At 41.4% G+C, this 15,772-nt stretch overlaps 1 protein-coding gene across 5 annotated transcripts in view; it reads left to right on the top strand.

The window, feature by feature from the left end:
* The window catches only part of EPB41L5 (erythrocyte membrane protein band 4.1 like 5), a 155,795-nt gene that overhangs the window by 2,289 nt on the left and 137,734 nt on the right, over positions 1-15,772 (top strand). For all 5 annotated transcript variants that reach the window (XR_008618334.1, XR_008618335.1, XM_028501578.2 and 2 more), the window contains exon 2: positions 3,497-3,683. Coding sequence is in view for 3 of the 5 variants with exons in the window: in XM_028501578.2 (XP_028357379.1) it covers positions 3,504-3,683 (180 nt within the window). In the remaining 2 variants the exon portion in view is untranslated. The remainder of the gene's footprint in view (positions 1-3,496; positions 3,684-15,772) is intronic.

Genomic DNA, 15,772 nt, shown 5'->3' with positions numbered 1-15,772 from the left:
AACAACAACTGTGTCGTATGCCATTGTATGAACCATCATTTAACTACTTGCATGTTGATAGAGGTATTTAAAACTGTCTTAATCGTGCCCTGAAAATTCTTGTTTCCGTAACTTGGAGCACATATGGGACATTTCTTTAGGCTGTCCTGCTAGACCTAGGACTGCTGGGTGAAAGGGTATGCACATTAACATTTCTCATAGTGTGCTGACTTCTTCCTCCAGGGGGACGTGGTGTGAGAGTGATTGTTTTTCACATACCCTTTTCAGCACTGGGTATCTAGGGTCTTTTAAATGATAGGCAGTATCTTATTTTTTAAATTTGGATTTGCTTGGTTACTGGTGAGGTTGAACATCTTTGTAATGAATATTTTTATTGCATGTCATCTTTGAGACCTTGTTTCTTCATATCTTGTCTATTCTTTCTCTTCTGGGTTGTTTATCTTCACAGTTTGTGATAGTTCTTTATTAAACTGCCTATTAATCCTTCAAGAATTTTTTGCGGAATTTCACCCTAATATTTGTTTTTTTCTAGTACTCATTTCTTTTACTTCTTTAGTCCATCTGAAATTTGTTTTCATGTAAGTGATTTCATATTCTTTTATGAAAGAATCTGTTATTTGTGGCATGGAGTTCCATAGTTCAAAGTTCATAGTTATTAAAATTATAAATAAGAAAGAAGTTGTGTTTTTCCTTAGCAGGTTAACTCTGCTTGTATGGTGAGTCTGTTTTTTTTTAATTAATTAATTAATTTTTGGCGGCATTGGGTCTTCGTTGCTGCGCATGGGCTCTCTCCAGTTGCGGCGAGCAGGGTTACTCCTCCTTGCGGTGCGCGGGCTTCTCATTGCGGTGGCTTCTCTTGTTGCGGAGCACGGGCTCTAGGCTCACGGACTTAAGTAGATGTGGCCCATGGGCTCAGCAGTTGTGGCTCGCGGGCTCTAGAGCACAGGCTCAGTAGTTGTGGCACACGGGCTTAGTTGCTCCACGGCATCTTTCTGAACCAGGGCTCGAACCCGTGTCCCCTGCGTTGGCAGGCGGATTCTTAACCACTGCACCACCAGGGAAGTCCAGTGAGTCTGTAGGGTGAGGTGAAAGAAAACTTGTTTTATAATTCATGTACTTCCCTAGGAACCATAAAGTTGTATTTCACTTTGAACTTCTTTTCCCTTAGAAAAAACTTTTTTATTATGGAAAAATTCAACGTGTACAGAAGTAGTCCAAAGAATATAATTAGCCTCCATGTACCCATCAGCCTCAACAGTTGTTGGCCAGTTATCTGGCCAATTTGTGTCCTCTCTCTTCCCGCTTAACTGCCTTCCTTGTATTCTTTTGAGGCGAATACTAGACATCACATCATTCTTCTATAAATTTTTCAGTATGTATTTTTAAAAGATAAAGACTTTCTTTTTAAAACGTATCTTTAAAACCACTGTTTTATCCAAAAGAAAGTTGGCAGTACTTCCTTGATTATCATAAACTGTCCAGTTAGGGTTCAGATGTGTGTGTGTATAGTCATGTCCTTGGGAAGTTCTGATGACAACTGTCATGGTTTGCCAGTTTATCTGATTACATAGGAGTATGCGTACTTGTAAAATGAGGCTGTAATTCTCAATTGATAGCTACTGAATTTTTTAAAAATATGTTATTTATTTTAACACTTCAGCTTTTATTTTTATCATGTTTACAAATGCATCTATCAGCTGGTTATGCTAGACTTCTTATAAATTACATGTATAATAACAAATGCGTGACTTGAGAAAATGTTTTAGTTTGAAATACTTTTAGACTTATGCTGAAGTTATAGTAGTACAGAGTTCCCATATACTTTTCACCTAGCTTCCCTCAATGATAACATCTGACAACCTCAAAGAATTTTCAGTTGAATTAGGATCTAAAAGTAGGCCCACACATGGTGATTTTTTGATACGTGTTTTAAGTCTCTTTGAATCTGCAATTTCCTTTGCAGCTCTTATTTTTTTACCCCTTTGCAATTTATTTCTTGAATATGCTGAATTAAGTTTTAAGAAACAAATTCATCGTGTATGTTTTATGTTTGTATCTTCATTCAGCATCTTTTTAGCTGTGATCTTTGATAATTTCTTATCTGTATAATGTGAGTTTTGCATGAATAGTCCTATGATGTAGCAGAAAGACCAAGATTTGGAGTCAGAAAATCAGTTTGAGTCCCTGTCTTCAGTTATTTACTAAATAATGGACTTGGTCAGTGGTTTAATTTCTGTGACCCTTAGTTTGCTTATCAAAATAAGACAGTATTATTTGGGGAATTTTTCTGAGTACCCAGTAAGATTATTTACTGAACGTTTGTTGTATCTGATGATGAAATGTGCTGAGTGGCTACCTGTTCAAAGTAGGAATTGTGTCCTCAAGGAGCTTACAATAGGGACCTCCCTGGTGATCCAGTGGATAAAGCTCCACGCTCCCAAAGCAGGGGGGCTTAGGTTTGATCCCTGGTGGGGGAACTGGGTCCCCGCATGCATGCTGCAACTAAGACCCGGCACAGCTAAGTAAATAAATAAATGAATAAGTAAGTAAATTTTAAAAAAATTTTTAAAAAGGAGCTTACAATAAAGGAGATGGACATGTAAATGAATAATTAAAATCTGATTAGTGAGGCAGAAAAACATTTTCAAGGTTCAGTGAAAGTGTGATGATGGGAGTGACTGACTCTTTAGATGTCAGAATATTCCTCAGGGGAGGGTTAGGGGGAGTTAAGTTAACAGGACTTAGGAGGGGTTCTCTGACATAGGGCGTTAGAAGTCTGCGGTGACAAGTGCGACCTTTGATAGGCCCCTGAAATGAGACTGGCCAGCAAGGTGCAAAGGGAGCAATGCCCGAAAAGAAACCTGGGGAGAAGGAGACTTGGGCCACACGTTATGTATGAGGGCTTTGTAAACTGAAAAGCTATCTGAAATTTTATAGTAATTTATAAATTACTATTAAATTTATAGAAATTTCATAGTAAAAATACAAAAATAATCATCTATTACAAATATAATTCAAATATAAGTTTTTATCAAATATTCTACTATTAACAGATTTTAAATTGCTACTTAATAATAGCTAACCTGGTCAGAGAAGAAATGGAACTTCTTAGGATGGTTGTTATCATCAAAGGGCACCTTAGTGTATGGCATCGTCTCCTAATGTTTGTAGGGGTATTTGGCTGTTGTACATATAAATTACTGGCCCAAAAGACCTGTTGAACTTCATAAATGTTTGCCCTTCTCTTACCAGATTAGCTCCTTACAAAAAAGTCCAGAAAGTTTAGAAGTGCTGTGAGCCGTAGCCCTATTTCAGGTTAAGGTCTTTAAAAACTCAACTGAAGTAGCCAGTATTAATAATATTTTTTTCAAATTTACTTGACCAGATGCTCTTTTAATAACGTATCTCCTAGTGTCCACAGAACTTTACTAAATTTCACCATTTGTCTGACAGCCAGTTGCGGGAGACCTCTGACACCTTTTCCTGTCTTTGGCAGTGACAAAATGCTGAGCTTCTTCCGCAGAACGCTCGGCCGCCGGTCGATGCGCAGACAGGCCGAGAGGGACCGGCTCCGCGAGGCCCAGCGTGCAGCCACGCACATCCCTGCGGCTGGGGACGCGAGGGCCGTCATCACCTGCCGAGTGTCCCTCCTGGACGGGACCGACGTCAGCGTGGACTTGCCGGTACAGTTTGCTGACTTGCACGTTCGTGCTGAGGTCATGTGCGTCTCTGGAGCTGCGGGGAGGGCCGGGGATCAGGTCACTTGGGCAGGTGGGATCCACGCCCGCCGCATAGGTGCATGGATCGGGTGGCCTTCGATAGCTGGAGCTCTGGGACTTCTCTGGAATTAGTGGCACTTAACTGGAACTTTCAGATGTTAGGGCAGTTGCTGGTGTGAGTCCTCTGTGTGCGTATTTGTGTGTTCTCCATGGTGGCAGTATGCCGTGTGCTTCCCGGGGCTTTCAGTCCTTGCTGAGCAGGTATTAAAGCGGTGAGAATCTTTGGGGACGATGATGATACTTACATGGATACCGTAAGACGTTTAGTTTTCTGTATTTTTTTGTAGTTTTCAAAACACTCCTCACTTTCCTCGAAACAAATACTTCCTGCCCACTTCGGTGTGCTTGTAGACGTTTTAATGGAATGAAGTGAGGAAAAAGACTTTGTTCATACCCCTCAGCTCTGGCTGCCCATCTCTTTGTTCCCAAAGTAGTTTGCAGGGTAGGTTTTCCATACACTGTAATCTTTATTTCAAGATTGGATGTTGTAATTATATTCACATTTTGGGGAGATTTTTTTTTGCAGTTATGAATAATCATAACTCACAGTGTGAAACAATCCAATATATCTGAAAGGAGTTAACTTATTCCTTGCAGGTCTCTTTTTTTGAGGGGAGGGGAGGTAGCTCTATGGGGGGTGTGGAGCTTCTTTCTGAGCTGTTTGCTAATACCAAATCTCTTTCTCATGTCTTTGCCCTGTATTAAAAGGTTTATGTGACTAAGCTGTAAAATGTGCAATTTGAAGTGTCATTGAATGTTCCACAGTGTCTTCCCTCCCTACAGACTCTTTTTAGTGCACACTCATTCACCCAAAATGCAATTAAAGAACCCATAGTGCGAAGCGGTAGCCTGGGTGCTGCAGTGGTGCGTGGTCAGACGAGCCGTGGATGGCCTTAGACTCGCAGAGTGAGAGATGAAGGGACTGGGTAGTTTTATTAAACGAATATTCTGATTAACTGAATAATTTTAAATGTACTAGGTATGTACATTTTACGTTTTTAAAATAATGGAGTATGATAAAATTAAGACAGGATATCTGGAAGTGTTTTGAAGTCATTTTTTTGAGTATTTATTATACTTGTATATTAGACTGGGCATTTTCAGTGTTTTTGATTCTGAAAGACTTCAGTGCATTTAAATTTTCTTCCTGTAAGGGCTTCTTGAGGATTTGTCTGATGTTCCAATATGTGCTCCTTTGTGAGGGTAGTTTTCATATTCATTTATTTGATACGTATCTCAAGAGTTCTGTGTACTATTCCACTGAAATATGCTTAGGTATGTGGTGAAAAGCTTGAGACTGTTGTGTAGGAGAGTGGAAGGAAGTTTCTTATTACCTAATGTTGGAAGTATGAAGTCTCAAGGGTGTTGATGGAGAAGCTGACACCAGGAAAGTAGAATCAATGGCTACTGACTGGTTTAGAATGGTTTCCCTTGCTTGGTGTGCTCAGTGAGGGCGTGTGTGATACTCCATCAGGCCAGAAATGTTAGCCCGCCTTGCACGCACACAGCTGCAGCGAAAAAGCCAGGAGTTTTACATTTGTCTCTGTGCAGCCAGAGCAGTCGCCTTTTCAGCTCCGCAGAGGAAATCCTCGAGTTAATAAGCTAACGCTGGATGCTTGCGTGGATATAAAATGGGCATTGCCCTCCCAGCTAAACTGCCTTACTAAAGAAAATGGCCAGAAGAATAGTAATTTCTGGGAAGAAAAGGTTTTCTCTCTTTCTTTAATTTTTTAATACAAACTTATTTATTTATTTATTTATTTATTTTGGGCTGTGTTGGGTCTTTGTTGCTGCACATGGGCTTTCTCTAGTTTCAGCAAGCGAGGGCTACTCTTTGTTGCAGTGCATGGGCTCCTCATTGCAGTGGCTTCTCTTGTTGTGGAGCACGGGCTCTAGGCACATGGGCTCAGTAGTTGTGGCACACGGGCTCAGTAGTTGTGGCTCACGGGCTCAGTAGTTGTGGCTCACGGGCTCTAGAGCACAGGCTCAGTAGTTGTCGCGCATGGCCTTAGTTGCTCCGCGGCACGTGGGATCTTCCCGGACCAGGTCTCGAACCCATGTCCCCTGCACTGGCAGGCAGATTCTTAACCACTGCGCCACCAGGGAAGTCCAGGTTTTCCCTTTTTTTGATTTAGCTTCTCAGCCAGTCTAGTATGACTCTGAAAGAAGAGTCATACTAGAGTTGACCTTAGAAATTGAATGAAGCACATACTTATTTCCCATTGGGCTTAGCATCAGTATTGATCATAGCAAGCAGCATGGAACTCAGATGATTGTCCAGGCAATATGCAAGGGATTATCTGTAGTTAAGTAGAGAAATCTAGATCTATATACTTCAAATTAATATATACTTAGTAGTGATGGACATTTTCTTTCTTCGGTTCTCCTTTCCTCTCAAGATTGGGGGAGGAATTTAAATACCTTCTACTTTCTTTTTTTTAAGGAATTAACGTAGTGAGAGTGCCTTTCAGTAAATGATAAAGGCAAGGCATCAGGTAGAAATTTCTAATTATCTGGTTTTTAAACTTTCTCTTTGGAAATGCCATAGTAACTCCTTCGATTTATGAGCTTAGTATTGTTTAGTAAATAGCCTGTCTTGTAAAACTCTGCATCTCCTAAGTTTTGAATTAATGGGAAATATTTGATTAACCATTAGATAATAATTTTTATATATCTACTTTGCTGATACAGATGCTGAAATCTTTAAATTATATAGACCATTGTATCTTAAAATAACTGAAAAAATATTCTGTGTTCATGAATTGTAAGACTTAACATTGTTGAGATGGCAGTATACCCAAAACTGATTTACAGATTGAACATAATCCCCACCAGAATATCAGCTGATTTATTTGTGGAAATTGACAAGCTGATTTTCAAGTAATCTAGATGGTGTGCTTTGCTGGCGCAAGGACCAGTGGAATAGAATAGAGAACCCAGAAATAAACCCACACATCTATGGTCAGTTGATTTTTTTTGTTTGTTTTGTTTTGTTTTGCGGTACGCAGGCCTCTCACCGTTGTGGCCTCTCCCGTTGTGGAGCACAGGCTCCGGATGCACAGGCTCAGCGGCCATGGCTCACGGACCCAGCCGCTCCGCGGCATGTGGAATCTTCCCGGACCGGGGCACGAACCCATGTCCCCTGCGTCGGCAGGCGGACTCTCAGCCACTGCGCCACCAGGGAAGCCCTCAGTTGATTTTTGACAGGGTGCCAGAGCCATTTGATGAGGGAAAAAATGGTCTTTTCAACAAGAGGTGCTAGAATTGAGTAGCCACATGCAAAAGAATGAAGTTGGACCCTTAATTCCTAAATATACAGAAATTAACTCAAAATGGATCAAAGTCCTAAACATAAGACTATAATACTCTTAGAAGAAAATGCAGGGATAAATCTTCATGACCTTGGATTTGATACCAGTTTCTTGAATATGATAACAAAAGCATGAACAAGAAAAGAATAAATAAATTGGACTTAATCAAAATTATAACCTTTGTGCCTCAAAGGACACCATCAAGAGAGTGAAAAGACTCTCACAGAATGAGAGGAAGTATTTGAAAATTATATATCTGATAAGTAACTAGAACATGTGAAAAATTGTTAGAACCCAATAATAAAAAGGCAAATAACCCAATTTAAAAATGGGCAAAGGATCTGAATAGACATTCCTCCAAATAGGATATGCAAATGACCAAGAAGCACATGAAATGCTTGACATCATTAGTTGTCAGAGAAATGCAAATAAAAAACATGAGATACTACTTCACACCAACTAGGAAGGCTAAAATAACAGTGCCAGGTAATATCAAGTGTTGGTGAGGATGTGGAGCAGTCTGAAGCCTCTTACATGTTTTAGCAGGAGCGTTAAGGTGGGCCAGCTGCCGCTCTGGAAAACAGTCTGGCAGTTCCTCAAATGATTAAACACAGTTACCACGTGATCTGGCAGTTCCACTTCTAGGTATATGCCGAAGAGAATTGGAAACACGTTTACACAAAAACTTGTACACAGGTGTCCATAGCAGCATCATTCTGAATAGCCAGAAGGTAGAAGCAGCCCAGGCAGGTAAGTGTTAGCAGATGAACAGATAAACAAAATGTGTTATATCTGTATAATGGAATACTATCAGTACTTGACCGTAAAGGAAATGGTACTGATACATGCTACATGGATGAACTTTGAAAACATTATGCTAGGTGAAAGAAGCCAGTCACAAAAGACCATATATTATGTGATTCCATTCGCATGAAAGTCCAGAATAGAGAAATCCAAAGGGGGAAAAAAAAGGACGTTAGAGGTTGCTTAGAGCAGATGGGTGGGGACCGAGGGGATGGTGCGAAGGGTGGTTGGGGCCAGTAGCTGAAGGATGTGAGGTTTCTTTTTGAGGCGATGAAGATTTTCTAAAATTAAGTATGGGGATGGTTGTATATATCTGTGAATACACGTTTGAATTACATACTTTTAATGGGTGAGTGGTGTGGTGTGTGATTTATATCTCAGCTGTTTAAGAATGCATGGATTTTTGTATACTTGTGTTTTATTCCACTTAAAGTTTTTTTAATCGTTAAGAAACATGATAAAAATGACATATAACTTTGATTTAAAGGTGATATGCTTGATTCATTACAGGGAAAAAAAATAAGAGACTACAGTAATAAAGGCACACGATGATGGGGCTGCAGAATAACTGTGGCTGTGAGTTTGCAGTGGAAGAAATGCTTTGTACGTGGATATGGGGGTGGACAATGTAGGTTAGAAATGAGTAAAATATAATTCTCACTCTGGTGTAGAGGATAATGTTGATTGTGTGGAAGATCAGGAGAGGGTAGTCGGCTGTCATGCAGAGAAGGGGTAAAGGGATGAGATGAGGAAAAGAGCTTCAGTGGGATATGTTTGGGAGCCATATTTCAGAAGGTTTAAAGGAATTATTAGGGACAATCTTATATTTTTTGTTTCTCTTGTAGTCCCTTGTACCCAGTGGGTGCTTAATAAATATTGTTTAGTTGTCTGAGGGAGTGCATGAAGGGAAAACGGGGGATTGACACGTGAGATTTGGCAAGGAAGAAAGAAAATAGCACGGCAGCTAGAGCATGGCTGGATAGGGGAGATCTGAGTTTGTCGAAATGGTTTTACATACACAGGTAGAAATGATAGGAGGAACGTTCTAGGAGGAATACCATCTTATGCTGAGAAAGATAGAAGACTAATGGGAAGATGCTCTCTTGATGGTCTTAATCTTCCGCAAAAGAGGTTATGAAGTGAGGACTGTGTCTGAATGAGGTGGTGACCTAGAGGAATTTGTTAGGAAAGAAAAGAATATAAATAGCAGGCACTAGTCTAGATTTAACTGAAAAATGAAACTGTAGTTTGCCAGAGCTGTGTGGATCTTTGTTTCACTTTTTGTTTTCTGCTTGGTTCGTATTCAGTAGCTGCAAGATGAGAGGGTGTATGAAACTAAATAGGATGTCGACCCTGGGATCAGGGATTTCACATCCCTATTCTACACACTGTGGCCACATTGGACCTTCTTACTCTTTGCCCAGACACGGTAGACTATTTTACAACTCTGTGCCTATGCATAGGGTTTATACTCACTGGAATTATAGGTACAAAGTAGCACAGGAAGGAGGATTCAGGGTCTGGCTTTTTGGAAGGTAACTTAGATGTACTCATTCTTGAAGTCAGAGTTCATTGGAGACCTAAAGGTCTGTTCTGAGCAGAAAGAACTGCATTTTGCTAAGGCTCAGAGGTATGACTTACTAGGGAAATTGTAAGCAGGTGAAAATGCTGGAGTGACAGGAGATAAGGCTGTAAGAGTGAGCAAGGAACAGCAGGGAAGACTGTTTATGCTCTGGAATTTGCACTTTAATCTGTAGAGGAAGAGGAATAATTTTTTAAGGATGAGAGTGGCATTCTGTTTTGCAGTTTTAGGAAGAATCACATTGGCAGCTTCTGCCACTTTGTCTTCTAACTCTTGCCTGCCTCGAGTCTGTCTCTGTCCTCAACCCCACCATAGACTGTCAGGACTTCATATCTTTCTTCATTTTGTTTTTACCTAAGGTGGCAGAGTTGTATCAGCCCTTCCAGGCCCAATTTCAGATATAAATTCCTCTGAAGGCTTTACTAGTTTTAAGCAGACTTAACTCACCCTCACTTCCTTAGCATTTTGTCAATACTTCAAGGATAACACTCATATTTATTGTGTTTAAACTAGTTGTATATGATTTTATTCTTAGTGAGAACCTTGTGATTGCTTTAGGAAAAGAAGTGTACATATATTCATCTATATATCTCGAGCAACTAATGCATAATAGGTGTCTGTCCAGTAATTGTTGAATGGAATTGAATGATATATTATGTCAAAAATGTTATTTCCTGTGAATTATTAAGTGCGTAATGAAATGAAAAACCCTTAAGAGAGTATGGAATGGGAAGGAAACAAAAACACTAATTCAAAAAGACACGTGCACCCCAGTGTTCATAGCAGCACAATTTACAATAGCCAAGACATGGAAGCAACCCAAGTGTCCATCAACAGGTGAATGGATAGAGAGGATGTGGTACATATATACAATGGAATAACACTCAGCCCTAAAGAGGATGAAATTTTGCCTTTTGCAACAACACAGATGGACTTGAAGGGTGTTATGCTAAGTGAAATAAGTCAGAGACAGACAAATACTGTATGATAATCACTTATATGTGGAATCTAAAAAATAAAACAAACTAGTGAATACAACAAAAAAGAAGCAGACTCACAGCTATAAAGAACAGACTGGTGATTACCAGTGGGGAGAGGGAAAAAGAGAGGGGCAAGTTAGGGGGAGGGGATTAAGAGGTACAAGTGACTGTATAAAATGAATAAGCTACAAGGATATATTGTACAGCACAGGGAATACAGCCACTATTTTATAATAAGTATAGAGTATAACCTTTAAAAATCGTGAATCACTATATTGTACACCTGTAACATATAATATTGTACATCAGCTATACTTCAATAAAAAATTTTTTTAGAGACAATATTTTTTTTAATTATTTATTTTTTGCTGCATTGGGTCTTCGATGCTGCGTGCGGGCTTCTCATTGCAGTGGCTTCTCTTGTAGCGGAGCACAGGCTCTAGGTGCACAGGCTTCAGTAGTTGTGGCTCGCAGGCTCTAGAGCGCAGGCTCAGTAGTTGTGGTGCACGGGCTTAGTTGCTCCACGGCATGTGGGATCTTCCAGGATCAGGGGTTGAACCCGTGTCCCCTGCATTGGCAGGTGGATTCTTAACCACTGCACCACCAGGGAAGTCCGTAGAGACAATATTAAAAACAAGAAAAAACAAATGTAATGGGATAGAGCCAACTGATTTAGGAACCATTTCTAGGGTTGATAGTAACAGATTGGTATTTTTAAAAATTATGATTGAGTCACGTTTTCACTCACCCAGGATAATATTATCAAGACCACATTTTCCAGTTCGTCAGTGATGCATTTTATTTCTGGGTTAGAATCTGAAATTTTTATGAGATCAACATTACTGCAGTTAACTTATTTACTTCTTGTCTGAGGCTTATTTTCATGAAGCAGTATAGTTCTTTTTCATGCTGACTGGACTCCAGGTGAAAGTTTTAAAAATATTCATGCTATCCCGGAATTTCAAATTAAGATGTTTTGGGAGATTCTCATTTTGAAATGTCAGATTTCTGTTAGATTGAGCATGATTAACATCAGGAACCTGCAAATACCTTGTGTTCACTATCGGTTGGCCTATAATTAGCCTCTATTAAGGAGGCAATACATACCCTTGAAAAGATTTTTATTCTGAGGAGGCACCTACCCAGCTGGCAGAAGCCCATTCTCTCTTTTCTCAAAACACAGCTCCCATGTTTCAGGAAGCTGGCAGATGATGCTTTGGCAGAATAAAGATGAGGATGAGAGCCGAATAAGGGAGCCAGGCTTCCCTTTGGTCTTTGAAGCAAATACAGAATGTTGATGGAATCTGATATTGGTTCTAGAAATGCACCTTAGAATGAAGGTAATGGAAGCATGTAACTTTAGTACCAGATAAGTAAATATTTCTGTGACTTCCTGCTATAATTTAGAAATATTTTGTGTTCCTTCTAGGATCATTGCCATTTGCAAATTTTTTGCGTAATTGCTGTTTTCTATTTAAGTTTGTTAGCGCTGCTCTGGGGCTTAGTTATTGTAAGTATGATTTAAAATCAAAAGCTTTCTTTGTCATTTCCAGTTACAGCTGTCTCTTCCCTTCCTTTGTCCATGTTTCTCTTTTCCATTACGTTAGTAGAAAAAATATGTTCAAATGTTTGAATTCAGGTCTTAATCTTTACCTCCATTGTTGTCTTGATATTTGGCATCTGCCCCCTGACTGTGTCCTCAAGAATAAATCATGACAGCACTCCCCAAAGTTCTCTACCTCTAGAAATCCTCACTCCTAACATTTCTTTTTTTTAAAATTTATTTAATTTTTTTTAGTTTTGGCTGCGTTGGGTCTTCGTTTCTGTGAGTGGGCTTTTTTTTGTTTGTGGCGAGTGGGGGCTACTCGTCGTTGCAGTGCATGAGCTTCTCATTGTGATGGCTTCTCTTGTGGAGCACGGACTCTAGGCGCGTGGGCTTCAGTAGTTGTGGCATGCGGGCTCAGTAGTTGTGGCTCACGGGCTCTAGAGCGCAGGCTCAGTAGTTGTGGCACACGGGCTTAGTTGCTCCGCAGCATGTGGGATCTTCCCAGGCCAGGGATCAAACCCTTGTCCCCTGCATTGGCGGGCAGATTCTCAACCACTGCACCACCAGGGAAGCGCTTTTTTTTTTTAATGTGGACCTTTTTTTTTTTTTTTTAAGTCTTTATTGAATTTGTTACAATATTGCTTCTGTTTTATGTTTTGGTTTTTCGGCTCTGAGGCATGTAGGATCTTAGCTCCCTGACCAGGGATCAAACCTGCACCCCCTGCATTGGAAGACGAAGTCTTATCCACTGGATTGCCAGGGAAGTCCCTTAAAATTTCTTTACCTAAATTTCCTACCCCTCTTCCATCAAACTCTCAGGGAGTGATACATTATAATGAAAGGAATGTATCTAGTGTTCCTTTCCCTTTCCCTTTGGAATGGGAGTGAATCACAGACCTGAAAAGTTGTTTGTTGGATGGGAAGTGATTGACTATGGTTTTCTGATTCTTGGGCCTCTCCTCTAGGACTCACCTACACCCCCACTAATTTCTCAGAGCTAAATGGAGCCGATACAGACTAGGGTTGAGCTCTTCCTGTTGTTACACATAATCCAGAGAAGCTTATTCATCCTAATGAATAGAGCAAAATAAGGAGACAAATTTAAAATAAAGGACAAATTAGTGAGTGGGAAGATCATATTTAGGAACTCTTCTCATAGGAGGAAAGAAAGTACAAAATAGGAAGCGTAAGAGAAAAGTTAAGAAATGGAAGATGAGTCTCTACTCCCCTAAGATGAGGAGCAAGACAAGGATGCCTGCTTTCAGCACTTTTATTCAACATAGTATTGGAAGTTCTAGGCAGAGCAGTTAGGCAGAAAAAAGAAATGATAGGCATCCAAATTCTAAGGGAAGAAGTAAAATTACTTCTGTTTAAGATGACTTGATCTTATAAGTAGGAAACCCTAAAGATTCCACAGTAAAACTATTGGAGCTAATAAAAGAATTCAGAAACGTTGCAGGATACGAGATCAACTAACAAGGATCAAGTGCACATCTATACGCTAGTAGTGAGCAATCCAAAAATGAAATTAAGACAAGAATTCCTTTACTATAGCATCAAGGAGAATAAAATACTTAGGAATAAGTTTAACCAAGGAGGCAAAAAACGTGTACACTGAAAACTACAAAACGTTACTGAAATGAAAGAGTACCTAAAGAAAAGATAGCCCATGTTCATGGATTGAAAGAGTAATATTGTTAAGAGGACAGTACTACCCAAAGTGATCTGTAGATTCAGTGCACTCCATATCAAAATTCCAAGAACATTTTTTGCACACATAGGACAGACCATCCTAAAATTCATATGGAATCTCATGGGACTCCAAATAGCCAGAACAGTCTTGAAAAAGAAGGAAAAGGTTGGTGCGGGGAAGATGGCGGAAGAGTAAGATGCAGAGATCACCTTCCTCACCACAGATACATCAGAAATACATCTACACGTGGAACAACTCGTACTGAGCACCCACTAAACGCTGGCAGAAGACCTCAGACCTCCCAAAAGGCAAGAAACTCCCCATGTACCTGGGTAGGGAAAAACAATAAAGAATAAACAGAGACAAAAGAATAGGGACAGGACCTGCACCAGTGGGAGGGAGCCGTGAAGGAGGAAAGGTTTCCACACACTAGAAGCCCCTTCGCAGGCAGAGACTGCAGGTGGCGGAGGGGGGAAGCTTCGGAGCTGCGGAGGAGAGCACAGCAGCAGGGGTGCGGAGGGCAAAGCGGAGAGATTCCCACATGGAGGATCGGTGCCGACCGGCACTCACCAACCCGAGAGGCTTGTCTGCTCGCCTGCTGGGACAGGCGGGGGCTGGGAGCTGAGGCTGAGGCTTGGACTTCAGTCGGATCGCAGGGAGAGGTCTGGCGGTGGGAACACAGCCTGAAGGGGTTCGTGCACGACGGCTAGCCGGGAGGGAGTCCAGGGAAAGTCTGGACCTGCTGAAGAGGCAAGAGACTTTTTCTTCCCTCTTTGTTTCCTGGTGCGCGAGGAGAGGGGATTAAGAGCACTGCTTAAAGGAGCTCCAGAGATGGGCACGAGCCGCGGCTATCAACGTGGACCCCAGAGATGGGCATGAGACGCTAAGGCCGCTGCTACCGCCACCAAGAAGCCTGTGTGCGAGCCCAGGTCACTCTCCACACCTCCCCTCCTGGGAGCCTATGCAGCCCGCCACTGCCAGGGTCCCGTGATCCAGGGACAACTTCCCCAGGAGAACGCACGGCACGCCTCAGGCTGGTGCAACGTCACATCAGCCTCTGCCACCACAGGCTCGCCCTGCATCCGTACCCCTCCCTCCCACCGGCCTGAGTGAGCCAGAGCCCCCAAATCAGCTACTCCTTTAACCTCGTCCTGTCTGAGCGAAGAACAGACGCCCTCCGGCGACCTACACGCAGAGGCGGGGCCAAATCTAAAGCTGAACCCCGGGAGCTGTGCGAACAAGGAAGAGAAAGGGAAATTTCTCCCAGCAGCCTTAGGAGTAGCGGATTAAATCACCACAATTAACTTGATGTACCCTGCATCAGTGGAAAACCTGAATAGACAGCGAATCATCCCAAATTGAGGAGGTGGACTTCGGGAGCAAGATATATTATTTTTTCTCCTTTTCCTCTTTTTGTGAGTGTGTATGTGTATGCTGCTGTGTGAGATTTTGTCTGTATAGCTTTGCTTTCACCATTTGTCCTAGGATTCTATCCGTCCGTATTTTTTTTAACTTTAAAAACTTTTTTTCTTAGTAATTATTTTTTATTTAATAACTTTATTTTATCTTACTTTATTTTATTTTATTTTATCCTTTCTTTCTTTCTATTTTTCCTCCCTTTTATTCTGAGCTGCGTGGATGAAAGGCTCTTGGTGCTGCAGCCAGGAGTCAGTGCTGTGCCTCTGAGGTGGGAGAGCCAACTTCAGGACATTGGTCCACAAGAGACCTCCCAGCTCCACGTAATATCAAACAGCGAAAATCTCCCAGAGATCTCCATCTCAACACCAATACCCAGCTTCACTCAACAACAAGCAAGCTACAGTGCTGGAAACCGTATGCCAAACAACTAGCAAGACAGGAACACAACGCCACCCATTAGCAGAGAGGCTGCCTAAAAACATAATAAGGCCACAGACACCCCAAAACACACCACCAGACGTGGACCTGCCCACCAGAAAGACAAGGTCCAGCCTCATCCACCAGAACACAGGCACTAGTCCCCTCCACCAGGAAGCCTACACAACCCACTGAACCAACCTTAGCCACTGGGGACAGACACCAAAAACAACGGGAACTA

The sequence above is a fragment of the Physeter macrocephalus genome, chromosome 2, assembly GCF_002837175.3.
Source record: "Physeter macrocephalus isolate SW-GA chromosome 2, ASM283717v5, whole genome shotgun sequence".
NCBI lineage: Eukaryota > Metazoa > Chordata > Mammalia > Artiodactyla > Physeteridae > Physeter > Physeter macrocephalus.
The sequence above is the reverse complement of the archived record's forward strand: the minus strand, read 5'-3'. Positions and strand labels throughout refer to the sequence as shown.